Source organism: Equus quagga, chromosome 15, assembly GCF_021613505.1.
Source record: "Equus quagga isolate Etosha38 chromosome 15, UCLA_HA_Equagga_1.0, whole genome shotgun sequence".
Lineage (NCBI taxonomy): Eukaryota > Metazoa > Chordata > Mammalia > Perissodactyla > Equidae > Equus > Equus quagga.
The window spans coordinates 13,341,365-13,368,690 of NC_060281.1; the positions used below are offsets into that span (position 1 = coordinate 13,341,365).

Below are 27,326 nucleotides of genomic sequence, written 5' to 3' on the forward strand. Positions count from 1 at the left end.
GGAATGCCAGCGGTGTCCCAGCTGGGAAGCACGGGCAGCCGCAGATGGTTGGCACTGTTCATTATGGAGTTGGACCTCTGGCAAACATACTGTAGGAAACAGTAAGGGCTTACTCTGCATACCAGCTACCGCTCTTGAGGACCTGTGTATATTGAATCGTGTGATCTTCTGAACAACCTGAGAGGCAGTTTCTTTACTGTTTACCCCCATTTTACAGATAGGAGGTTAAATAATTTGTCCAAAGTCACATTTCTAGTAAGTAGAAAAAATATTTCAAAGCCACATTGTCTGTTAGAGAGCTCAGCATTGAACCACTCAGTCACCTGCCAACCTGTTCTGCCTCACACCTGCTCTCAGCCCCTTCGTGCTTAATACCTGATTATTCTACGTTTAACGTGACCATTAATAAACTGTGTACTCCTCTGTAATAGCAGGATCTAGATTTAAAGTGTCTTCGAAGAATCTGTCCGCAGTGGGCAGCTTGTCCATCAGTAATTCAGTCCAGTAGTCATGGTGTTCATGACTTTGTATGTCCGTGAGCTATGTCTTTATTCACTTTTTATTGGGGTTCAGAGGACCCTGTGCCCTCCATATATACTCATGCGACAGGGACACATTCTGAGAAACGCGTCGTTAGGCGCTTTTGTCGTTGTGTGATCACAGAGTGCACTTACACACACCTAGCTGATATAGCCTACTACATGCCTAGGCTCTCTGGGACTAATCTTATGAGACCGCCGTCATTTACGTGGTCAGTCGTCGACCAGAACGTCATTACGCAGTGCATGGCTGTGCATGGCCTACCGTCCGTCACGGATGAAGTTAAATTGTGTTAGAGTGATTTCAATTCCATAAAAACGTGACTATTGTTTTCCAAAACTTGCATTTGCCAGATGATTTTCAATAGATGATGAAAAAATTAGATACCATTAAGTTATTTTTTAACTGCAGGACTTCTCATAGCCTGTGATAGATGCAGCATTTCTTATTTAAGGGTTGGGTCCTTCTTAAGAGGAATTCTGTTGAGGAAATGCAACGCTAACCAATTCTCTTCTAGATGCTCTAGAATTTCTGTCCCCTCAAGAGGTTCAGTCTGGAGGAGAAGAATGGCTCAAGACCAGAGTGGCCTTCAGAGTACAATTTGTCTAAAAGATGTTTAATTTTTGAATAGCAGAAGTGATCTAGTGCTGTGGTTGTGTAACTATGGAGGGACAGAGGTGACATACCTAATTGTTGGCACTTGGATATGTGGGTGCTGGTGGCTTCCTGGTTTCCAGCCATGGGTTGAGGGAGTCGTACCCTCCTCTGTTCTGCCCTGGGGCTGGACAGATGTCAGGACAGAACCCTACTACCTTCTGCTCTCAGAGTATCTTTGATGGCCTTACCATCTCTGTCTCACAACTGGCTGGATTGGCTCAGTTGTGACTACTGCAACCCTTTGGGTAATTTCCCGGATAAAGTAGTTTATCCTAAATTAGCCAAAGAATGCGAACACTTCAGTGTTGCAAGCCAAGGAAGAGGAGTAGCATTAAATGATTAACAGCTTAGTTAATAAAACCGATTTTACCATTGCTCTTGGGACGTAAAATACTTGTGGTTATTTCTATGAGAGTAATGACCAGGAAAGTTGAAAATATATGCCTCCCAACTTTAATGTAGGAAATCTCATCAGTATACAGATGCAAAATCTGCGCTCCCCTCTAACTGTAATTCTTAAACTGGGGGGAAATGTAGGGAGCTATAAAATCCTAGAGCCAGCCCTGGTGGTCCAGCGGTTAAGATCTGGCGCTCTCACTGCCATGGCCCGCTTTTGTTTCCCATCAGGGAACCACACCATCCATCTGTCGGTTGTCCTGTCGGCTGTGTGTCGCTGTTGCTGAAAGCTATGCCACCGGGATTTCAAACACCAGCAGGGTCACCCATGGTGGACAGGTTTCAGCGGAGCTTCCAGACTCAGACAGACTAGGAAGAAAGACCTGGCCGCCCACTTCCAAAAAAATTGGCCATGAAAACCCTGTGAATAGCAGCAGAGCATTGTCTGAAATAGTGCTGGAATGTGAGAGGATGGCCCAAAAAGACCGTGCAGGGTTCCGCTCTGCTGTACTCAGGGGCGCTAGGAGTTGGAATCCACTCCACAGCACAAACAACAAATAAAATCTTAGAAGGCGGAGATAGATCTATAGCTACTAATATGAGACCGTTTCTAAGACGTTTTATTAAGATACACACTTCTCAATATCACAGTGTTTTTTCTAAGTTTCTTTTTCCTGTGACCTCTCACAGTAAGAATATATTTTATATCACAGCTGAGTACATAATACTTATAAATATGTTCACTAAAGATTTATGAAACAATATTTATTCGTTCTCACTAAGGGTAGGGCGCTCTGATCAGGATCAGTTTGTTATTATTTGTAATGCTAAGTTCACTCGATCATCTCCTAATGGACTGTAGTCCACAACTGTAAAAAACACCCATTAGGCATGACCTCTTTTGTGCCCAAAAAGAAAAATCTCTAGAAGTGGACCCAAGAAATGTCACCATCAGGTTCCTTCTGACTGAGGCCCTTAGGGAGTGTGGTTGGAGGGAAGTGATCAGATTTTTTTACCGCTTCTTTTTATTGTTAATATGTGAATTTTTTACTGTGGACGTGAAGTATTTAAAAACAATAATTAATAAAAGTAACAGGCAGAGGAAACCAACTTTCTCTGTGGCATTCCTCTCTCGGAGGAGGTTGTCTGTCTCTGTTGTCTTACCTCAAGCTCTGGTTCTTCCCAGAGGGGCCCCTCCCCGCTCTGCCCCTGTCAATCCAATTCTCTTCTCCCCACTGAAATTTCAGCTTCGACGAAGGAGTTTTTATGGAGCTGAGAAAAGAAGTTCAGAAAACTGGCGCTTCATTTATAAAGTGAATTCATGGGTTTGTGTCTTTCCTTTTGATTTTCAAATTAGAACTAGCGCGTACGTTACTTCTGTGAGTTAAAAACAAAAATCGTTTGAACATGAGGAACTTAATCTTGTCCATAGCATATTACTTGAAAACAATTCGTTTTTGTTCTTTTGTGAAAAAATACTGTATAAAAAGCATTTTGAGTAGAGACTAATCAGTGTCTTTTTTTCTTAATAGGTTTTAAAATGGAAAATTTTGATGCATCACTGAGTCCCTATTTCAGGGCTTTGCTGGGCCCCCGAGGTAAGGCGTTTTTCGGTTTTGCTCACCTCTTCACCCACCAATTACAGCTACTTGTAAATATTGCATGAAGAGAGTCTAGAAAACATTAGCATTTTCTATGATGAAAGTAACACTTTGTCCTGGATACCATGGGGCTTGGAGAAGTCCTCTGGTGGTCACTGAAGGGGCGATGTCCCCTAGCTGTTGGAGCAGAGCACAGCTGCTGTGTCGCTCTGCTGACTTTAGCTGGAGATCAGTCCGTAAATCTGGAGGCTGGGAATGCCGCAGGGTCATCCTTACCCGTGGGATGTTTTCCTCAGTCCTGTGTGTCTCCAGAATGCACTGCGACAGCAGGAGTTGAAAACTCTGCCCCTTTTACATTTTAAGGGCTTTTTAAAGTCCTTTCACGTTTTGTCACATCAACAGGTAAATATATACACCTGAACTCACTTTTTATACTTCTCTTAATCTTTTATTATCTTTTAGGAAGTAAACCAGCTCCATTTTTGCCTTCTTTTAATGTCATGTATAATGTCTCATCTATAAAGAAGGAGCGTTTTAGGTTCACAGAAAGTTTCATAGAAAAACTACAAGAGGCTTTTAAGGAGATGAAAAGACTCTCAGTTTCACCCATGATTTTTAAAATACAAAAGAAAACAAAAGGAACTTCAGCTATTAGTACGGCACAGATGAAATAATATGTTCGATACCGTCTGTGCTAATAGGATGTGGAGAAAGAGTCTAAACTGATGCAGCCTTTCTGGAGGGTGTTGTGTCTCCTGTTGAAATTAAGATGCTCATGCCCTTTGACTCAGCTATTCGATGACTCCAGCTGATCTGGATCAGTTATGCAAAGCTGTGTGTAAGGATGCTCCCTGTAGCCTTGTCACATAGCTGCCTGATTCATCACTAATCATTTTCCTTTGTTTTCCAGATACCAGAGTAAAAGGATGGTTTCTTCTGGACAATTATATACCTACTTTTATCTGCACTGCCATATACCTACTAGTTGTATGGCTGGGACCAAAATACATGAAGACGAGGCAGCCGTTCTCTTGCCGGGGAATTTTAGTGGTGTATAACCTTGGACTCACATTGCTGTCTCTCTTTATGTTCTATGAGGTAGGTCAGGGGTTAGCACAGGCTTCCTCTCACTTAAATGTCCTCAGATCGCTATCCTGAATTGTGTTCCTAAATGAAGAAACGCGGGTGCTTGGGGTCGGGAGAGAACTGGGAGAAGCAAGTACATTAATGCATTTTGAGTGTGTTTTGAAATTGATTTTTCAAAATGCCAGAGTTGTTTGTAGAAATATGCCTTCTACAATATCTAAAAGAGAAGGCTTTACTATTGATGCTTCTGTTATTTACATTTCTTATTATATTCAGAATTAAAATAAATATTTCAGAAATACTCTGATGCAGGCAAAATGCGGAGTGGCAAGTGAACAGTGTGAAAAACAGATCTATGAGCATTTTATTATTAAGCATTTAATAAATGCCTGGTTCTCATTTGGCGGTGGGGGAGGAAGGAAGTGGGTGGTACTTGTGTTGGGGGTATGTTTGTGGTAAGTGAGCCCTCTATCCTGATCCGATAACTGTCAATAGCTTTGAGATTTGACAAGTTATTTTTTAAAAGCTCTAAGAAGAATGGATAGAGAGATGCACGTTTAGGGTTTGAATGGTCTGTGTAAGTTCAGGCCAGATTATCTCGTCTGTGTAACTGGGATGTTGAGAACCAAATGTGATGATCTCAAGGGCAAACGTTGTAGCTTGCCTAAGAACGAAAGACAGTTGGAATCTACGCTTCTGTCCTGCCTGTTTTGCGCGGTACAGTGATAGAGCCTGTAAAGCTGAAGCAGGAGGAAAGCTGCCTCCGGTGGTAAGCTCCATCTGTGTACGTTTTTAGGGGAAGGACTACAACCTCTCAGGCTTATGACGCAGAACTGTTGCTAACTCTCTGGGGTGGAGAACTAAGCCATACGTAAAGTGAACACTTTCAAATACTCCTATTTAGATGTTTAACCTTTTATTGTGGCTTTAATTCTCCGAGGAGTAGTAAAGATGATAAGGGGAGGAGGGGAAGGCGAGAAATCAGCATCAGTCTTCCAATTAGTGTTTAAAGAATGAGTTCTCCATCAGCCTCAGGCTGTCTCCTGTCTGCATGTGGTTGTGTGCGGGCGTGCACTTGGGTATATAAGCGAGTGGAAGACACCCTGTGTGTCTGCCCGAGAGCTGCGTCTTATTCTCCCACATGTGTTTCGTAAGCCCAGGTAGAGATTGTATGATTAGAATGATAGATACTGCTACTATCACTCTTTGATGCTTGACATCCTGTGAAATGCTTACAACTCCTCTTTTGCTTTTTTCTGTCCTGTTCTAGATTGAAGGCAGTTTAAATTAGCCTCCAGCATGGATATGGCAGGCCTGGAGGCAGGGGCGGTACACAGGAGTGACTCCTGGGCCCGGCACTGTGCACGTCTCTCTGTGTTCAAGGGACGGAACCGCAGCCAGCTGTCAGGTTTTCAGAGCGAACTGTTTCCTTTCCCATAATTGATAGATGATAGAGTCATTTGCCTAAGAAAGCTTTTATAGAAGTTATGATTAAGCATAGCAATAGTCTAAAGAAAAAAATATTTAAGATTGTTAAATCTATAGAACTTAAGATTCTGCCTTATATGTTTCTCAAGCCCTGGAGATCTAGCGATCACTTCATAATTTAGCCTCTGTAAAGAAGAGAAGGAAATTGCTGTATAAATTGCTGCTATGTGCATAGGAGCGAATTTGGGGGTTCCAAACACATCGTAATAGATAGTTCAGATTTTCCTCTGACAGCTTGGTGAGAATAGAAGATGTTGAGCCGTGTCTGAGCACTGAGTACAGAGACTTAAGAAATACGCAGAAGAGGAAACTTCATCTCTGCTTCACGATCCTTCCTTGAATTAAATCAGGTTTATAAAAATAGACGCACATCAGATAACCCTGAGTTGAAAATGAGCCCTAGGACTCCAAGTTAGATGATATTTACGTTTGATTTTTGTCTTTTTTTCCTGTACTCTCATAAACTTGTCAGTAATACTGTTAAACATATCCTTTCTCAAGCTTTAAATTTCTTTTTAGCTACCGATTTTTCTTTTTCTTTTATTTTTTTAAAGATTGGCACCTGAGCTAACAACTGTCGCCAATCTTTTTTTTTTTTCTTCTTCTCCCCAAAGCCCCCTAGTGCATAGTTGTAGGTTCTCGTTCTGAGTGCCTGTGGTTGTGCTGTGTGGGATGCCACCTCGGCGTGGCCTGGTGAGCAGTACCATGTCTGCACCCAGGATCCAAACCTGCAAAACCCTGCGCTGCCGAAGCGGGGCGCACGAACTTAAGCACTCAGCCACGGGGCCGGCCCCTGAGTTTTCTTTTTAAACTTAGTATTTATATTCCATTGAATGGTAAAGCCTGGGAAAGCAGTCACTGAGTTTTCCAACAAAACAAACTGAGGTGACCGTGGAGCCCCGTTGGGCCCCTCATTTCACAGAAATGTCCCAAGAGTTGGAGCCGTTTGCCTGTGGTCACACTATTGGCATGGTCATGGTTATTAGTCTGTTTACTCTCCTGCTTATCTACATACCTGAGTCTGTAAAGAATTTTAAGAATAAATATGTAGTCATTGATATTTTTGTTTATTTAATCCTGTGTCATGAATTCACAGCTGCCTTGGCGAGTTGTAGGTTAATAATACAAATAAAATTAACTGTCACTTAAAGGAGACGAGAAATCTTGAAAGAAGGGAGAGAAAGAGGAAATGAAAAGAAAGTCATTGAAACGTAAAAGTTCCTAGAAGAAGGAAAATAAGTAAATGACAGTTTTAAAACTGTGAAACGGAGTTTAAATTATAAAAAAAATGTAGACTTGTTCATGGTTTATGCACTTGGTAGAAAGGAAATGAAAAGACGTGGCGTTACTTGTAATTCTCGTGAACCTAGTGCTTATTTCCAGGAAGAAGACCAGAAATCCCTGATGAGAAGTATACTTGAATGGTGGGATGTTTCAGATTGAAAGTACAGGACTCTGCGGCAGGCCTTTTAGCTTTTACTTGTTACATCAGGTGTTGTCTAAGATCACAGTCAATGCTGAAGGCTCAGAAATAAAAGTGAAGTTACAGAAGAGAAACAACTCAGTTTGCATTCGTTACTCAGCTTTGGAAAACTGTGTCCTCAGAGCAAACACAAAAATCTTGTGTGCCTTTCTGCCCCCTGAGATTCAGGGCGTATTTTATTTGAGTAGAAGCCCCATGGTTTTTTCAAACTGTCCACACGTCTTTCCCCTTGTCCCCAGCCCCAGACTGAGAATCCCCACCTACCTGATGCCGCATTGTGGCTTTTCCTCGTCAGGTAGTATGAACCCAGGCTGGGCTCCTCTTTCCCCTGGCCCACCCAAAGGCTCCCAGCTCCTTTGTGACCAGGTCACACGTGGGGTTCCCACACAGCTAGCTGCTCTGGCCTGATGTGGAACTGTCGTGTCTGCCCTTCCCTCCGCGCCTCTGGCCTCTTGTCCCCCTAAGCAGAGAGGATCTAAGTGCTTGGTTGGCTGGGGTCCAAAGGGGACTGTGTCTGTTGACCCGCCTGAGGCCCGTGCCCTGACCCCGGGCTCATCGGTAGCTGCTGGGAGGCCAGGGCAGTTCTGCATGGCACACACGGCTTTAAGGGAGAGCACTGCTAGCTCTGCCCTCGGAGGGGACGCTGAGCCGTCCTCGCCTGCCATTATGCCCAGCTCTGCCCAGACCCCCTCAACACCAGGCTCTTTGCTCCTTTGGACCTTTCTCTACCCCGTATAAACTCCACCTTCCTTCCAGACCTCAGCCCGCCTGGGTTTGACCATCTGCATCTCATTTTTGAGGACTCTGCTCCAGCGTCAGTCCCTCTGGGAAGTCAGGAGAGCACCGAGGACTCAGCACTGAAGCTCCAGAGCAGAGACTTGTCAGCCCCTTGGCCTGCCCATTGTTCCTGGCTGCCCGGGAATGTGCCCTCCAGCCTTCACCTCCACACACAGGTGGCTGGCTCACAGGATGGCTGTGATTAAAATGCCGCTTCCACACCTCTTTCTTCCCATTGTTAGTATGGCTCCACCAGACGTATCCTGAACCAGTAGCATAGAAAAAGCAGCTGCCAGAACCACCGCTGGACTTGAACAAAGGGAAATCGCAGGTTACAAACAAGATTGTTTTTTGAGTATTTGTATATATTCCCCCGCAGTTAGAACTGTATGACGTGACTAGTGTGAGAGAGGGATCTCTCCCTCAAACATTCAGAATGTTGAAAATGTGATTTAAAACAGCGATTGAGAGCTAACTGGATGAGTGGATGTGGATTGGCATAGGTCCAAAACATATTCTTTCTTTCCCTTTGCAATTTTTATTTTAAATTTTGATTTCGGAACTACTTCAAAATATGGAAAATAAAATCATAAAAATAGTGTCTACGTACCTAACAAATGTTGACACTTATTATTGGCTTGAATTTTTTGTTTAAAAAAGAAACATTACTTAAGTGCATCTATAGTACAGCCCCATTCCAGGCGTAACTTTCTTCGAAAGTTCATCTGTTTCTGCTCTGGATATGTTTTTATACTTCTTACTATACATGTATGTATATGTGACAGTATATGGTATATTCTGAGACAGGTTTTTTTGGTACATAAATGGTATATTGTTTCTCCTCTTTCAAATAGCTTTTTATAGTCAGCAGTATATTTTGAGATGAATCCATATTGAATCTTAGAAATTTAACTCGTTAGTTTTAACTTTTCTGTATTTCAGTGTTAGAATTTATTATACCATTTTATCCATTTTTTTTTTTGGGTGGACATGTAGGTTCTTAGCCATTAACAATGTTGTGTTGAATTTTCTTAGATGTGTCCCATTGTGCATGTCTGAGTCGTATTTTTTTGCCAGGTATACACATAGGAATTTAATGACTGAATCTGGGCAGTCTCTGGTCTTTTAGTGGGGAAATTTAATCTGTTTTAATATAGCATAATTGTTATTTTGGAATAATTTATATCACCTTTTTGTGTGTGTGTATATGTTTTCTTTGCCCTTTTCCCCCTCCTTTCCTGCTTTCTGTTGAATTTTTATATTATTTCCTTTTTTTCATTTTACTGACTTAAAAGTTACTCATTCTGTTATTTTAGTAGTTACCCCTAAGTTTTTAAGACACATCCTTGACTGAATAAAGTCTAAAGTGAATTATTATTTCTATTCTCCTGAACGATACAAGGACCTTAGATATTTCAGCTCTGATCCCCATCTTCCATATTATTGTTGGCAAATGTTTAGTTCCACTTTCTTCCAAGGTCCTAAACAATCATGATAATCAATACTGATTCTCTTTGCTCACCATTGATCTGTGAAATCCATTCTTTGCTTTGGAGGATCATTCTTCTTCCGACAGTTCTTTTCAGTGAAGGGTGAACGCGGCCTCTCTGTGAGCATCGGTTTATTTGTCTCTGTGCTTGAATAGTATTTTAGGACGTGACATTCTAGATTGACAGTTATTTTTCCTTAGCACTTTGAAAATTTATTCCAGAGAATTCTGCTGCAGTCCCATTTTTGTTCCTTTGTAAGTAATTTTTTTGTTTCTAGGTACTTTTAAAATTGTGTTTAAAAATAAAATAATAGTGTGCCTAGGTGGTCATCTGTTTTTGTTTATCTTGTTCTGGACTTGCGTGCCTTCAATGTGAGAATTGATTTGTTTCATTAATTCGGAAAATACTCAGGCATTGTCTCCGTGGCTGGGGGCTCTCTTCCTCTCTCTGCATTGTCTCCTTCTGGAGCTCCTATCAGACCTGTGTTGGGCGTTCTCAGACTTTACATATCCTCTCTCACTTATTTTCCATCTTGATGTCTCTCTTCCGCATTCTTCTAATTCACTCATTCTTTCAGTTGTGTCTAATCTGTTTCATCCATTTCATTCATGTTTAGTTCCAATAACTGTGTACCTTTTATTTCTAAAAATTCACTGCTCATTCTTTTTTTCATTCCATGACATGGAAACATTGGTTTTTTTCTCCTTCATGATATAGATATGTGCCAGTGATCTCCAAACTTAACCATTTGCTTGTATTGCTTTTTAAAATGTTCTTTAGGGCCAGCCCAGTGGCACAGCAGTTAAGTTCTCACGTTTTGCTTCAGTGGCCCAGGGTTCGCTGGTTTGGATCCCAGGTGTGGACATGACACTGCTTGTCAAGCCATGCTGTGGCAGGCATCCCACATGTAAAGTAGAGGAAGATGGGCAGGGATGCTACCTCAGGGCCAGTCTTCCTCAGCAAAAAGAGGAGGATTGGCAGCAGGTGTTAGCTCAAGGCTAATCTTCCTCAAAGGACAAGATAAAATAAAATGTTCTTTAAAAAGTTTTCTTTCAGGTACATCTGTGAGGTCATGTCTCTGGGAATAATTATGAAACCTGTGTTAAATTTCTTTATCTCTTTAAAAACAAAAACAGCACAGTTGTCGGGGGTCCTGTGTAAGCATGCCAGATGGTATTGCTGGGGTCATCTCAGGTAAATGTGTCTTCCCCAAACAAAAGAAAGATATTTAAAGAACTTGAATGTAAGCTAACTTCCTCTTCTCTGAATAATTTTTTTGGGGGGAAAAAAACCTCACCTTATAGTTAGGCATCAGTGATGATGTTTTTTTGACGTGTTTGGCGTAGGATTTCTGTATGTGTTAATAGTGGGGGAGTTGGCTCTGCTTTTGTTCACTTTGCTGCATTGCCGGAATCAGAAGTCAGTATTTTTTCTTTGAATATTCTTTTGAAGATTTCTGATGCTTCTTTATTTGGAAGATGAAAGAAAGTGAGCATTTGATGGGCGGGGTGTTGAGCTCATGCTTTCTGACCTCTCTGCAGTTGTGGGCTCCATGCTGCGGGAGCATGGCTCTCCCCAGGCACCTAGCAGGCCGTCCCTCCCAGGGCTCTGGCTTTGCACTTCTCGATAGAACCTCAGAGCAGTTGCTTTGGAAACATTCTATTCTAAAGTGTCTTGTTTTCCTTTGCCTTTAGGCTTTCCTAAAATAGATATGTTATGGTGGGAAAATAGGATTTGGAAAAATACTTAAAAGACCTGGCAATCGATTATTGAATTTGATTAAAAAATTATTTTGCTTACCAAAATACTTTGAAAAAGATATTTTCTATTCTGCTTTTTCCCATTTAACAGAAGTATAGAGGAGTTGAAACATCTGGTGAGATTCATACTTGTAAGAAAGGCCTGAGCATTGCCTAAAATACTCCTCACTCTTAATTCCTTACAACTGGAATTCCTTGCCCAGAAAGAAACTTCTCTTGGGGAGTGGAAGCACCCCACTCAGCTACTCACCTCTCTGTTTCTCTGGCATTGCCCGAGAGAATGCCTCACAGTGGGGCAACTGGAGAGAAGGATGCAGCCCAGACAGCCTCCCCTCCCCCTCACCCCCAGGGGGAGGGGCAGGGATGCCTTCCAAAAGAGTGGAGGCTTTGGGGTAGGTCAAAAGCCAGGCCTGACTCCTCTGAACTGACTCTGCAAACCTTTGGTAACTTGGCCATGCAGCTGGTGTGACAAGGAACATGTCACTCTACAAATCCTTAACTAAAGCAGACCTAGTCTGCCAAGCAAGCCTGAGTAGGTCGGCTGCAGATGTCTCTTTCAATTATGCAGAGGATGCTCTGGCTGGGGCTCCATCCACAGTAGGAGCAACATCGCTTGAGACCTAGTCATGGGCCTTCAAGCTTTGCAAGCAGAGCTGGTGAACATTTGGCTAGAATCATAACAAAGACCTTATATAGTGCCTACCTTATTTAATATTCATTGCACTATTGCTCTCCCCTTTCTACAGAGGGAAGGTTCTAGGGTGGACCAGGGAGTCAAGTCTGTGCTTCTAACCATTGTACAGTACTACCTCAAAATGCTAAGTCTTAGCTTGAGGTTTTCCCTCCCAGCCACTAACACCCCCATGAAGGAGAAATTAAGTGTTTCTCATGGGGTACATGGAAGCAGCCTACCAGAAGCCACCTCTCAGGGAGAGAAAGGGACTGCCAGCGTCAGAGGGCAGGGCCTAGGTTCGGGGAAGGATGCCAGACATACCTGCCTCAGGTTGGGCTGAGGACAAGCTGTTTCTTTGTGCTTTGTTCTAAAGACTTCTCTAGTGTATAGAGCCTCTCCTTATGACTTAACCAAGATCAGCCATTCAGCTCTAACCCAAGAGTGTTCCTGGTCCTAAGGGGGAAAAAACACTCCTGGAGGTCACAAGTGTGACATTATCTTAATGGGCATCCTCATGCTCTGGCCATGAGAGATTTGAAATTCGAAACCACATGCATTGACCTGACCCTATTTCATAATGGCACTGGCAAGGTTGGCCAGGTAAATCCTAGAGGAAATGGGTGCTTTTAATTTTGGAGTAGCCGATGGTTAATTTTAAACCAAACATCTGCTGAAGAGAAAGACACAGCTCAAGGTCTAGTTTTCACAGAATTCTTCATGGATAGAGGAGTCTCAATGTGATCTTACTAAGGATTCAAAAACAAGCAAAGAAGGTCAAGGGAGCTTGGAAATGCTGTTTGAAATTGCATTTGGACTGAGCGTCAGGATTCCTGGGTGCTCGTCCCAGCGGTGGCACCAAGAAGCTGTGGGACTTTGGGCCGCCTATGTCACTGCTCATCTGTTTCTTTATTAAGAACATGAGCTTGTCCCAGGCCTAAAAGTACACACTTGGGGATTCACATAGAAACAGTCAAAGCTGTGAAAACGTCAACCCCACACGCTTCTACTGGTGATGCTTAGCAGAGTTCCTCGGTCCTGTGGTACAGTTGAGTTCCAATATAGACAGTCTCTGTTCTCATTGCCTCATTCCATTTCTGCCTAGAGAGTAATAACACCACAGTTCTTCAGTTCTTTCACTAAAAGCAGCCAGCCCCTTCTGCAAAGGGGCTATCTTGTCGCTCTGACATCTTGGGATGTTGGGGTGAATGACTGATAAAGGCCACCCAGGATGACATTTTTCTGGTTATGACCTTGTTTCTTGAGATGTTGTGAGCGTTCCAGAAAGTGCCACGCGAATGGTGATCATGCTAAAGGTTGTACCTCATTTGTGGTGAAATGTGGTGTTAGATGAGAAAGCCAGCTCTTGCCATTAGAAATGATCCGTTCTGTGAACTGTGTCTTGCAGACCTGGTGATGCTCACCTGAATTTTCTGTAAATGAAAAATGCATATTACCTTTGCTTATTGAATTTGCCTCATGATGAGAGAAGAAAGCTGCTGGCGAGGCTTTAATTATGGTTCCTCTTGTGCTTTGCTCCTAATTAAAGTTTGCTTTCCTCCACGGAAGGAGGAAGCACATGTGGTTTGCAGTGCTGTTCTTTGTATCTTGGTTACTCGGAAAAGCCAGGTGGGGTGCATAAGGCTCCCTCGGTTGCTCCTGGAGTAGTTGGTGGTATCAGGAACTGCGTAGTTAGTGGCAGGCTCTTCCCTGTGGCCTGCTTTTTCACTGGAGTACCGTCCTGTCCTCCTCCAAGCTGGTGGCTCCCAGAAGCCTGAGGCAGAGACCTGCCCTTGCTTTCAGTGCCTCTCCTTGATCCAGCCTCCTGGGCCCTCAGCCTGCGGTCTACAGTGGCCACAGGACCCTGATACTGGCCAGTGTATGAGTCTTCGATGAATAAACTTGAACTCAGATACTTGGTCCTCATGTGTTAAATTATTCTGTCCCTTCTGAAGCCAAGGATATTTGAGAATTGAACTTTCCATGTCACCAGGATGACCTTTGGTGAGGGCTGGTTTTAGTCTTGTGAATAGAATGCAGATGAGTATTGTCCACATTCAAGCCTCATGAAAATGCTTTTTTGTATTTCAGTTTCGACATTTGCCAAGCAGAAATGAAGTGGGTTTTTTTTTTGGCTGCAAATAAAACGTTAGGCCTAGATTCTGGGGACAAAAGCAGAGCCTTGAATTCTTTGTCATTAATTTAGCAAATATTTGTTCGGTGCCTCTTGTGTACAAGTCCCCGGGCTGGATTTTGTGGACACTGGGGCCACAGTCACCACCTCTAATTGTTGACAGAAGAGCTTAAAACAGACCCGTTAACAAAGGGCTTACAGGGAGCATATGAGCAAATACCTACGAGTCATGGCAGGGTGAGCTTACAGGGGGGAGAACTGACTTCAGGCTGGAGCGTTCAAGGAAGCAGTCATGAAGAAAATAGAATTTCAACTGAACTTTGAAGGATGGGATTGTAAGAGCTGGAATTGGGGGTGCATGGGTGCAGAGAGCATTTCAGGTGAAAAGAGTAGAGTAATGGTCGTTGCTCACGTTTATCGTGCTTATCCTAGGGACCGGGTTGGGGATGATAAGCATTGCACACTTTATCTTGTTAACTGCTCTCGGCAGCCTCAACAGGCAAGCATACTGTTTTCATCCTGTTGGAGTGAGGAAACTGAGGCCTAAAGAAATGGAGATACCTTGCCCAAGGTCCCCTAGCTAAACGCGGGGAAGCTAGGATTCAAACCCCCTTCTAGCTGGTGCCTGGCCCTGTGCTGGCCCCTTGGCCACTGTGTGGTGAGTAAGGAAAGGCACGCTTGTCTGACTGTAGGTGAGGGAGGAAGGGAAGATAGGGATCAGCTTGGAGCTGCAGTGTAAAAGAATGTGAACACCCGAGTACTGTGCCTAGTGCTCGGGGTTTCATTCTGAAGGCACTGAGAGACACTGAAGAGTTTTGACACAGAGGTCAATGGTTTGAAGAAGCTCGAGGCCCCAGCGGAAGTGAAGTGCCGAGTGGCAGCAGTATCCAGGGTGTGTGGCAGAGCTCCCGTGGGGAGCCTGTCCAGGGAGAAGACGGATGGTGGCCTCGGGGCCGGGAAGTGGTGCTGACTGAGCGGCTTCTGGATCGGGTACCTGCTTTCTGCTTCAGTGTTGGGAAGTTCACCACCCAGCTCCTGGGTTCGAGTGCTTTAGCCTCCAAAGACAGTGGGTGGTGTATACAGGGATTTTTCTTTCCATTTATGAGGGGAGGGGCAAAGAGAATTTTAGGTTAATTAGCTTAAAGAGTCAAGGCAATCCTGCCTGGATTCCTTCTGAAAGACATTTTCAAAGAAAGGAGGCATGTGTCAGAGAGTCCTAGAATTTTAGATTCATAAGGTGATACAATTTCAAAAGCATCCCTAAGAAGGACAATCATGTTAGTCAATTTTTAATTTTGCCGAGTAAGGCTGTTGTTTTAAATAAAGGTATATTTTAAATTGCACGGATTTATCTTCATGAAACTTTGCAGTGTCGTCCTTATTATTCTCATTTGCGGTCGTCCTGTGAGAATTTCATCAAGAACCATCAGTTCCCTCTCTGTGCCCTCCAGCCACAGAACGTAATTCATCCGGTCCCTCGAGGGGTAGAAGAAAGGGCAGCGCTTCCTTCTTTCCTTCTCTCCACCCCGGTCTCCTGAGGACGCACAGGCCAGCATGTGCTCCCCGCCAACTCCACCTGGGACTTGGGCTGTGGACCTTAATGCTCGGCACTTCTGATAGGGCTGCCTGTGTGTGCTTTCCTGGCTGTGACTTTACAGAGTCGTATAAGACCAGACACCTAACATACCTTCTAATGAATGTCCTGTGGGTTCTGGTCTTTCAAAGACAGTGTAGTACAGTTTGTGTGTTTTCAGAAAGTCTTAACCTAGAAATTGTAGCAAATGAGAACTGAATCTTTCAAGGTAATTGAGTCCAACCTCATGCTCTTAGAGTAAAAACCACCAAGGCCTAGGGAATCAGCTGGCTTGTCTCAGGTGCTGGACCCTGATGGAGATGGTTGTCTGTCTAGCCCCGGCCCCCCATCTTGTGCTCCCTGATCCAGGGTTCTTTTCATCATAAGCTGATGCCCCACCTCCGGTGTAGTCTGAATCCCTGTGCTGGTCTTGGGCCGTGAAAACCTGTTAACTCTTAATGCTTTTTTAATGTGTAGAAGGTAACAAAGCAGAAGGAAAATAAAAGGAAGTTAATAGAAGAGGAATCAGATTCTGAGTAGGGTGTTGAGTGTGAGTGTGGGGGCCGCACCTGTTACTGAAACCCAAGTGGGTTCCCTCCGGGTGAGTTAAATCAGACTCTCCACCCAGCCGTCTCACAAAGTAAAGTATATTTGCAGCAAATAGGAGACCACGCAGAATCATTTCCAAAGTTATGGCAACCCCGAGCAAGGGGAAGCAGGGACATTTATTTCGGATGGAGAATGAATATTCAGAAGGGAGAGGTGGTATTCGCTTTCGCAGGCTCAGTTGGAAAACATGCTTCCACATACCCTGCAGGTGATGGTAATGAGGCCGAACCTCCTGGAGAGATCTTAGCATAAAAAATAAGGAAAAGGTCATAGGCCTAGCTCTCTGGCGAGGCTTGGTCTGGTTCAGGGTGGTTGGTGATTGCATCTCCTTAACATAACAAAAGGAAAAAGAATAATCTGGAGAAACAGTTAAAATATCCAAACCCACCTTTGAGTTCCTTGGGTGACTAGTCGGTGACACACCCACTGTGGCATCGCTTTTTGAGTGAGTCTGGGTGGAAGTGTTGTGATCCCCTGATGCCCCCTGAGGGCATCTGTGTCGCTCCCCCAACTAAACTGTGGTCAAGGACAGTGTGCGGGCAGCCGGAGGCTCTTGAGGCCTGAGGCTCAGTGCCATCTTCCTGGCGGCACTGGTAGGCCAACTGTTGATTTGAGCTGAGAGCCTGAAGCCAGTGGTTCCCACTCCTGGGTGCACATTAGAGCTGGGTGAAAGGCCCCTGAAGACTCGGGTTTAATCGTCTGGGGGAAGGCCAAGCTTTAGTAAGTTTTAAAAGCTCCCCAGGTGATCCTCTTGTCCAGCTGGAATGAGAACCACAGCTTAAAGCCATGATTCTCAAACTTCAGCTGCGTCACAGTCACCTGTGAAACGACCTGTTTCACACCACTAGACTTCACGCCCAGAAATTTCTCGTTCATTGGGTCTGGGGTAGAGCCCGAGGTTTTGTATTTCTGACAAATTCCTGGGTGCTGCTGATGCTGCTGGCTCGAGGACCACACTTTGTAAACCACAGTGTTAGATTCTCAAAGGATCTGTGATCCTGGACTCTGAGGCCCTGCCTTGACGGTCCACTCTTAGTTTTGATTCTGGCTCAAGAGTTTGCATGTCTTACAAGTTTCCACATGATGCTAATGCAGCTGGGTTGGGGAACACTTTGAGAACCACATTTTGAGACCCAGTGGCCAGGTCCTTGTGTCGGGTAGCCAGATGAGATCAGGCACAAGGCGGGCCACCTCAGATTTCTCCCCACGTGCCACCACTTGACCACCAGCAGGGAAGTCGCCAGGAAAACTCAAGGTCACCCCAGGCATCAGGAGGAATCAGCTGCAGTTGACAGTACATGCACAAAGAGCAGCATCCTGTAGGTGTTGGCCAGAACATGGTGCACAGCGTGGACATGCACAGGATGGTCAAATTCAGCCTTCTCCCTGCACTGTGAGAGCGGGCCTTAGGTCTCCGGTGGCCAGGTGTCCTCACTGTGTGCATGGGAGGAAACTGAGACCATCACAGCGAGCTGGTGACTGCAGGTCTGTACCTAGAGCCTGCACTCGGTACTGGGGTCCTTCCTGTCACCCCACAGTGCTTACTCTGCTGCAGGTGAATTCTGAGGCATGGGCACGATTCCTTCAGCCTGCAGAGGTCAAATTCATGGATCCCGGGGTTGACACAGCAATAGGAAATAATGATGATGAGGTGGGACTACATTATCTCCAGGTTTACAGCCGCGGTTCTCCAAGTGCCATCTCTAGACCAGCAGTGCCACCCGGGAACTTGTTAGAGGTGGGCATTCTGGGACCCCACCCCAGACCTCCTAGATCTGAAACGCCCCAGTGACGCGTGTTTTAAGGTGCTTTTAAGGTGATTCTGGTGCTGCACGCTCACGTTTGAGAAGCGCTGGCCCAGGGAAAGCCTGACTGTGACGTGTGATTCCCCCAGTGAGACCGCTGGGGGCAGGATGGGAGCCTGTGATGGAGTGGGCCAGGGCCCTGGAATTGACAGGGCAGTGGTGATAGCCGAGGGACTTGAGGGTCTTGGGGAGAGGCAGCTTATAAAAGAGTGACTCCCAGACCACCCCTTCATCTGTAAGCACGCCCATCCCTGTGAAATTGAGGCTCACGTCACTAAACTCCCCTTCGTCCACCTCCCCAGCATTGTGTTTCTTCCTCAGAGCAAATGGCCTCAGCACAGCCCCAGGGCGGTTTGCACGGATTCTGCGCTAATGCATAGGGTTTGACTGCATAGGGCTTTGCTGGTTCTGATATTGTTGGTGATTGGCTTTCTCCTTTTTCCTGTTTTCCTTTTTTAGTTAGTGACAGGAGTATGGGAAAACAATTACAACTTCTTCTGTCAAGGCACACGCAGCGCGGGAGAAGCAGATATGAAGGTATTGTCTTTTTTTAAGTAGTTTTTTTTTTTAAATAAATTGTACAAAAGATGAAATGGCTCATCACCTCACTGTCCAGGTGATCCGTGTTAACAGTTTTAAAAGAATTTAAGAAAGCAGTATGCGTGCATGGTCTGAAAATTGGAACAACATGAAAAGTACAAAATGGGAAACTAAAATTTCCCTCTCTGCAAAAGTCAGTCCTGTTAGGTTTCCAGGAAAAACAGTTGCATGCTTGTATCAGTGTTAATGCTATATTATATGAACAGGATTGAAGAATGATCTCTTAAAGGCGTCCTTCCTGTCTCTGAGCGCCCCCGAGTAGTGGTCTGTAGGTTCCGACCTCCACTCTTGAGTGTTTTGTATTTTTTAAATAAAAGCCTCCTGGTCTAGGCTCAGCACGGACAGTCGTTTCCTTAGAGCGCCATTTGACATATTCCCTTGGGCGGGGACCTGACGCTGGGAGTTCTCGTTCCTTTTCTTCTTTGCCCCGTGTCCTGTCACCTGCCCCACGCCCGCACCTGAGATCGGAGGCGCCTCTCTGGCGGTTCTTCTGTGTGATGCTCTGCAGGCTCCTTCCGAGGGAAATAGGCAGACTTCACGGTTTTGAACTCTGAGCCTCCCGTTCTTCATCTTGAAGGATGGCAGTGGCCCTTTTAAAACCTTCCCTCTTGTCATTTCCACCCTCCCTGCTGTCCCGCGTCCTGCTCTTCGGTCAGAGGCCCTCACGGAGTGACCACAGCTCCCCACTGCTGCAGGACTTGAGGAGCTGGGTGCCACTCGGGCTTCTCCGAGTGGACGTGGGGTATTGTGGGATGTCAGTGAAGCGCGTGCGAGGTGGTCCTCCAGAGACACTGACGATGCCTTCCCTTCAGATTATCGAAGTCCTCTGGTGGTACTACTTCTCCAAACTCATCGAGTTCATGGACACCTTCTTCTTCATCTTGCGCAAGAACAACCACCAGATCACGGTCCTGCACGTCTACCACCACGCCACCATGCTGAACATCTGGTGGTTTGTCATGAACTGGGTCCCCTGTGGCCACTGTAAGCCCTCGGTGGGGTGGGGGGGATTGGGGATGAGGTGTGGGGCTCTGATGAATTGAAACAAAAGCTTTAAGAAGCGGTGCTGTTTCTGTCGCCTTCTGGGTCAAGCCTTGAACCTTGTGTCCCAGTGGCTGTAGTGATAGTTTGTGTGGCCTGTGCACTCAATGAGGTGACAAAACCCTTTTCTAGTTTAGTAACTAACTATCCTGTTACTAAACTGTCCTGTTGCTGATGTGGCAAGATGAGGGAAGTACCAGATTCCCAACCTGGGGCCTATTAAGAAATAGGGGTGTCATCGTCCCTCATCGAGGGCAGCTGTTCCAGATTATTTCTCATTCTTGTTTCTCCGCAATTTGGAAGGTGTTTGACTGACAGGAACAGGCCAGGAAGAGGGAATGACACCACTGAGTGAGCCCCAGAGAACAAGGCAGATGACAGTGCAGCAGTCGCTGATGGGTGCCTTAGGAAGGCCGCTCGTATCTAACATAGTGACCCTCTGTGGTCCGTGAAGCATGCTTAGCAGGCTGTCTTCCATGACAGGCACCACAATTTGAAGTGAATTCTCTAAGGACGTGTGTGGTTTTTCTAAAGCTCATGCTCTGAAGTCTCTTAAAAATTTCAGAGATTGTCATTACCTTCACGTTCAGCTTGGGAGTTCTAACAAATGTCCCAAAATTCCTGCCGTCTGACCCAGACGAGTTTGACTGAGAACCTTTGGGTCTGGTCACCCATGTTTTTTCCTAGGGTAGCACGCCCTTGGTAACTCGGCCCACCGGGATGCACACAGTCACAGCATTTTAGAACTAGAAAGCACTTGCCATACACAGCCCCTCTCAGTTTGGGAGAAAACTGAGCCGGTAGAAGTGTGGGCAGGGCTGGGGCCTCCAGGACCCTCCCTCCCTCCCTCTCTCCCTGGTGATTTTCCTCCAGCATCACACCTCATGGCTGAGCATTAACTGACCTAACCTTCTAATAGAAACAGCGCCTCCTCCCATTTGAAGAGTGCTTCACATTTTCAAAGAACCTGTAGGATGACAGATTTTAACTAGCCCCCCCCCAGCCCTTGAGAAACAACCAGAGAATGGCTGTCACTTATCTGGGGTTGCACAGCCAGTGATGGTCACAGCCCAGAGTAGAAACTCCGTCTTCATCCCCAGCCATGTGTACATCTGACTGCACGTGGAAAAGCCACATAGCTTTGTTTGTTTGCCTGCTGTTGGAGAGGAGGCCAGAGAGTCTAAAAAAAGAACTGGTGGTCCTACTAGAAATTAAAAATCATTTGATAAAAGAGGAGCCTTTTGTCTCTAAGGAACTGGACTCTGGACTGTATTATTAATAAAAATAGATGGCCTCAGGCCTGCAGTCCTGGGGATTAATTAGGAGGTGACCTCAAAGGCCTCTCCAAACCTCAGCAAATGTGTAGACACAGCCGGCTTTGAGCATCTTGGCCATTGGCTGTCTTCCCTGAGCCATCCACTCAGCGGCCTGAGGCCCTAGGGCATGTAAAGAAAAGCGGGTGGCTCTGACAGCAAAGCCTTCAGTGCCACAGTGGGGCAGGTGGTCCCCTGACTCCTGTGTTAGATGGCTGCCTGCCCAGCGGGAATTGAATTCTGACTACAGGTCCATGCAGTGCTTGCCAGTACTGCAGGGTTTCCAGCCTCTGTTCAAAATCATCTTTTTATTGGATTTAAAAAGAGTCTTTTTTTTTTTTTTTTTTTACCTGTTATGTATAAAACACTGATGCATCGTGCCCCCAATCCCGTCTGTTCCTGCAGCTTATTTTGGTGCCACACTGAACAGCTTCATCCATGTCCTCATGTACTCGTACTATGGTCTGTCGTCCATCCCCTCCATGCGTCCGTACCTTTGGTGGAAGAAGTACATCACTCAGGGGCAGCTGGTGAGTGACTCAGCCTCTTCCCCCAGGACTTGGAGCCTGGGGGGCACAGACTTCTTCCTGGATGCTCTGCTGCCTTCCTGGCTTTATTGTTGTTGCTTAATAGCGTCTAATGTGCCTTTCCCACCCTTTCCCATTGATCCAATTAACCTCCTAGAAGTGGGCAGAGCAGGGAATTATCTTAATGTTAACTGATGGAGAAACTGTGCCCATGGGTGTACAGCTAGTTGAGGTGCCCACGGCGGGCTAGAATCTAGTTTCATGACTTCAAGTTCAGTCCTTTGTTCTTAGTTTGTGCTCGAAGCACGTGTGTGCAGGTTTTTAAATTATAGTCAAAGTCCAAAGAGGAGACTGTCTATGTTCCCAGGGGCTTCAGCAGGAGCTGGAGGGTGGCGAGTCCAGGCGCTCATAGCTTATTAGTAAGGATGTCTGCTAAGGCAGGCGCTGCGCTAGCCTTCCACCCCCGTGTAGCAGAGTGCCTGTGGGTGAGAATGGCACCTGTGCTTCAGGTGACAGCCCCTTCTCAAGGCCTGCCCAGCAACTATTGGCACTCGGTGGTTATTTCTCACCCCACTTCTCTTAAGCTTTCCCCAGATGTGAGGACATTATAGATCCCTGTTGCTCCCACTCATGAATCCTTTCATGACCTAATCATTAACACTGTTATGAGTAACATTAAACACTGACGTTTGTTGAGTTGACTGTGCCGGGTGCTCACGCTGAGTAAGCGGTTTTGCATGAGTTGTCCCAATAGCCTGATTTTGTGGTATCATCCCCATCTTATAGAGGAGGCCACTGAGGCAGTAGGCCAAAGGCAGCCAACTGGGGGGTTCAGACATTAAACCTTTAGCCCCGGCCTTGGCTTATGAATACATTTTTCCAAAGAAACCCAGCTGATTCAGATCCTCTTAGTCAGTTGTGAGTTTTCAGTATTTAAAAATAGCAATCTAGAGAAAAAATCTGAGAAGCTCTTCTAAGCTACTTACGGGTTTGACATTTCATTATCGCCTCTCGCCAGCTGCTGTACAGTCCTTGTTAACTTTTCTCACGCCACCTGCGAGGAAGGATAATTGTCTCTGACCTCCTTGTTCACTTGAGGAGAGGCGATGCACAGATGGGGTGAGCACACCGCTGTGGCTCTCCCGAGGCAGGATGGAGCAGAACAGACTGGGCAGGTCAGGCTTCCATCGGGCTCTGCCCTTGAGGTGGAAGATTCCACCAGTTTGTGTAGATTTCTCTTAAGCATCACTCCTAATCATTTCTCAGCCTAAAGGACTTACCTGAAAAGAGAGAAGAAAAAGAAAAACCCAGTTCTCTATGTAGAAATACTGGGAGCTGGGCAGAACCCAGCCCTCTGCTGTTAGTCCTCTTCAAGATGCACCCTCCAGTAGCCACACCCTACTTTAACACCTTTTCCCCGTTTCTCCAAGCAGTTCCACCTGCTTTTCAAGATTTACTCGTCAGAAATTGTCTATGGACTTGGCGTTGTATCCCAGTAAGAGTTTAAATCTGTTCACCAGCCTTAACCAAACCAAAAAGATACATGGATAAGGAATAGTAACAATGTCCAGCAGAACTGAGCATCCCACAGAGACATCATGGTTCCCTGTAACATAAGACCCCACACCCTTCCTTCCTCCCTTAAAAAAAATTAAGAAAAAAAGAAAACTTGCCTCTATATACTGTCCCTGAAGTTTTTGTGTGTGTCTTTTGTTCTCACAAGTTTTCTTTTCCCCCTGCTTCATTGAGATATAATTGACATATAGCATTGTGTAAGTTTAAAGTGTATAACATAAGGATTTGATATATGTGTATACTGCAAGATGATTAGGACAGTAAGTTTAGTTAACATCCGTCACCATACACCGTTACAACTTTCTTTTCTTGTGATGAGAACCTGTAAGATCTACGCTCTTAGCAACTTTCAAATCTACCATACAGTGTTGTTGATTGTTCCCTGAAATTTAGAGAAGATGGTTTAAGTAGCTCGGAAGAGGAGGAAGAGAATATAAGATAAACACAGACGTATATGTAGGTAAGAATAAATTTAGTGTATGCATCGTGTTCATGAAATGGCTTCTGCGCCTAGAGAGGTTCATAAGTGAATTCAGACTCGGGGGATGCTGGGTAGGGAGCCTGCCGGGCAGGGCGTCTCGTCTCGGCTGTGGGCCGTGACTGCGCTGCTCAGCTGTGTCCCCTCTCTCCACCAGCTTCAGTTTGTGCTGACAATCATCCAGACCAGCTGCGGGGTCATCTGGCCGTGTACGTTCCCTCTCGGTTGGTTGTATTTCCAGATTGGGTACATGATTTCTCTGATTGCTCTCTTCACAAACTTCTACATTCAGGTAAATCTCCTTCTTCTATGGCAATTGGGATTTTGGAACTTTTCAGCAAAGGCCCCATCCCTTCCCTTAAGGGGGATGTGTGGGGCCCCCGTGGTGTGCTGGGCACTGGGCTCTAATTCAGTCACGGGGCGGCCCTGCTTTCAGGAGGGGGCCGGGTTACTGCCAGCAGAGGAGATGCTCCGCCTGTCCTAGACCCTCAGAGTTCTAGATCTTTAGCAAGGGAAGCTTGGATTCGTGTAGGAAAAGCAGAACTGTTCCACAGGCTCCCGCGTTGCTTCTCTCTGGCTTCTGCAGATGTGCGACAGGAGATTTCAATCCAAAGTCTCACAGCTGCGCTGCCCTGAACTTCGTGGCTAAATCAAATGTCGGAAGAAATTTCCATCACGGTCCTCTGCTGTAGGGAGAAATCCGCCTGTTGGTCCCACTTTCCTTTACACATCCGTTGCTCAGGTCTGGGGGCTCAGTTCATTCCCAAGTGGGTGATGGACGATAGGTTTCTCCTCCCAGAAAGGTCCATTTAGGGCAGATTATCTCCGGTGGATCCTGACCACTGTGTGGCCACTGCTGATTCCCCTGCCTCCTGTCCCCCTTGGATGACGTGTTCCTGCAGTGCCTGGCTCCAGAGCAGGCACACTGAGTCAGGAACAAGGGTGGGCAGATGGAGGCAGACGCAGGGAAGCCTGGTCGTGTCGAGCAGCCACCTGGGGCTCAGCCATGTTTCCCTCTGCCCGCCTGCGCCATTCATCACCCACCCCTGGGCCTGGCATGTTTGAGTTGAGTTCATATACTGCTGGGCTCATGGTTTATGCCACACTTGGCATTCACCAGGTGTAGGGGAGGTTACAGGATAGGCCGTGACGAAACTGAAATCACACTTGTTTTAACTGCTCAGATAGCAGCAGAGCACTTGGTACGCAGGGTCGAGATAGTTGCTGCAGTGACAAGCTAATTTTGCAGACAAGCAATGTTGAGTGATGGGAGAGGTGGCACCAAGTGGGAGAAACCAGTTTGGCCACATAACCCCTGTCCTCTGCCATCCAGACACTGAAAGGGCAAAGCCACGTAAAGCGTCATTGGATTTTCTATGTAATTTTTAAAATAGCATTTATGTTTGCAGCCCATGACTCAGTGAACTTACCCCAGGCTAAGCCTCAAAAAGTGGAAGAGGGAAACCAGTGGCAAGAATCATTTTCGTGGTTGCTTGACTACGGCAGTCACTCGTTGAGAGTTTGCTTCTTGAGTTAGGGATGCGGTCCCCACAGAGCTCCCGGGTCACATGGCTCCCCTCTCCCCTCGTGCGTTTCAGACCTACAACAAGAAGAGCGCCTCTCGGAGGAAAGAGCGCCTCAGGGAGCACCAGAACGGGTCGGTGGCCGCCGTGAATGGACACACCACTAGCTTTTCCTCCCTGGAGAACAATGTGAAGCTGAGGAAGCAGCGGAAGGATTGAAGTTGCAGAGTTGCAAACCTCCAAATCACTTCTTCTGATTGTAAGCACAGTATGAGTTGTGCCCGACGCTCGTGAACAGCTGCTGTAACTAGGCCTACAGTGAGATTCGTGTGGGGCCTCTTTCATCAGTTCAAACCCTTAGAAAACGTACACCAATTATACAAGTAGGCATAAGATTTTTAATATTTCTGGACTCTCTCCGACCCCTGCGCTAGACTCTGGAGGGAGCGTTATTGTAGTATACGACACTGCTGTTGCCTTATTAGTTATAACATGATAGGTGCTGAATTGTGATTCACAATTTAAAAACACTGTACTCCAAACTTTTTTTTTTTACTGTAGATCATGCATGTGATTGTAAATTTGTACAACGTTGTTACAGTAGAGAAACACACATGCCTTAAAATTTAAAAAGCAGGGCCCAAAGCTTTTTAGTTTAAATTAGGGTATGTTTCAAATTTCTATTCGTTTTTAATAGCTCTGTTTAGAAAAGTCAAAGACGGCGATTTGTGAAACGAACATGTGACACGTAATTTCAAGTGACTTGTACGTGTGAAGTCAGAAACGGCACCTTCGGTTTTGTAATATTGGCTTTAAATCAGGCAAGCCTCAAATCTAGTGGAGCAGTCAGTTTAACTTTTTAACAGATCTTATTTTTTTATTTTGAGTGCCACTATTAATAATGTACAAAAAAAAAGTAGGGGGGGCTCTAAAGCAGTCTTGAAACTTAAATATATATTCTTTGTCTTCAAGATTTTAGGAAGTGTATAGGATGAGTAGGTCATTTTTAATTTGTAAAGTACTAAGTGTTTTTATATGGAAAGCAAAGCCCACTTTGCTTTCCACTCCTGAGAGAGAGGATGTGTACTTTTCAAGAGAGATGACTGAATATTTACCGTTTGACAGAGTCCCATAGATGAGCAATGGGGAACTGGTGGCCAGGGTCTAAATTTGGATTGATTACTGCTATCTGTTTTGACGCAAACTTCCTTTTAAAATGTGCCTAGCTTAGCAAAATTAACAAAGGGGGGAGGGGAAGGACCTTAAAAAAAATTTAAGGTAAAGTTAAACAGATAGCTACAGCATAAGAAATTGGATGGAGATCATTTATTTAACGTCAGTCTAATAGCACCTGTCATCTTTTCTGCTTAGAATCTGAAGATTTGTTTAGAAACGCTTATCTCAAAACGATAGACTGCTTATCTTAAAATCATGTCTTGCACCCTTGAGGGCAGTGGTCAAACAGATGAAGACTATTTTGTGTGTCATTTTAAAGTGTTGGAGTTTAGTCTCTGAATACCTTCTCCATTGTGGGGGGGACACATTCATTGAACCACTCATGACACATCTTAGAAGGTCATTGACAATGTATAAACTAATTGTTTTGATATTTATGCAAATACCAGTTTATCATGCTTTAATTTTGCACATTCGTATCATAGGGAGCCGACTGGTTCTCTTGTTAGTCTTTTGTGGGTTGTCTGTGTGGAAGGAGTCACAGCATCTGTTTACATTTACCTTATCAAATCTAGAATGTGTATGTTTGTAAATGTATGTCCTTCTAGGTACTAGTTTGCGAATGTCTTCGCATATTCCAATACAAAAACTAGAACATTCAATAGTGTACTATCAGAGTGTGCTTTCGCTCATCTGGATATACCCACACTGTTAAATAATGTCTAAACATTAATCATTAAAACATTTTTGATGACCTGTGCTTGCGTTTTACAGTGTCTATGTGCTGCCAATTCTGAAAGATTGGAGGGAAATCCACATTCCTCACTGTCTAGGAACTCACCCAAACAGATGTAAATAATTCAGTTTGAAAGGTTGTATTGTAGCTCAGCTCACATGAGGAGTAAGGCATAGTGGTGGGTCCCCCCTAATTCTCTCCTTCCTGCCTTTTCCAGGTTGCCCCACTAAAGCCCTCAGCTCTAAGCACACTCCTTTATTTTCCTCCCTTCCCCTGGTCCTTTCCCGC

The 27,326-nt window shown here is 45.3% G+C and overlaps 1 protein-coding gene across 6 annotated transcripts in view; it reads left to right on the plus strand.

Annotated features, from left to right (window-relative positions):
• ELOVL5 (ELOVL fatty acid elongase 5) overlaps positions 1 to 27,062 on the plus strand; it is a 69,583-nt gene extending 42,521 nt beyond the window's left edge. For all 6 annotated transcript variants that reach the window (XM_046639262.1, XM_046639264.1, XM_046639267.1 and 3 more), the window contains 7 exons: positions 3,126 to 3,191; positions 4,105 to 4,292; positions 18,529 to 18,606; positions 19,482 to 19,653; positions 21,429 to 21,553; positions 23,761 to 23,895; positions 25,202 to 27,062. In XM_046639262.1, the coding sequence (XP_046495218.1) occupies positions 3,126 to 3,191; positions 4,105 to 4,292; positions 18,529 to 18,606; positions 19,482 to 19,653; positions 21,429 to 21,553; positions 23,761 to 23,895; positions 25,202 to 25,345 (908 nt within the window). In that variant the 3' untranslated portion in view covers positions 25,346 to 27,062. The remainder of the gene's footprint in view (positions 1 to 3,125; positions 3,192 to 4,104; positions 4,293 to 18,528; positions 18,607 to 19,481; positions 19,654 to 21,428; positions 21,554 to 23,760; positions 23,896 to 25,201) is intronic.
• The last annotated feature ends 264 nt before the right edge of the window (positions 27,063 to 27,326 follow it).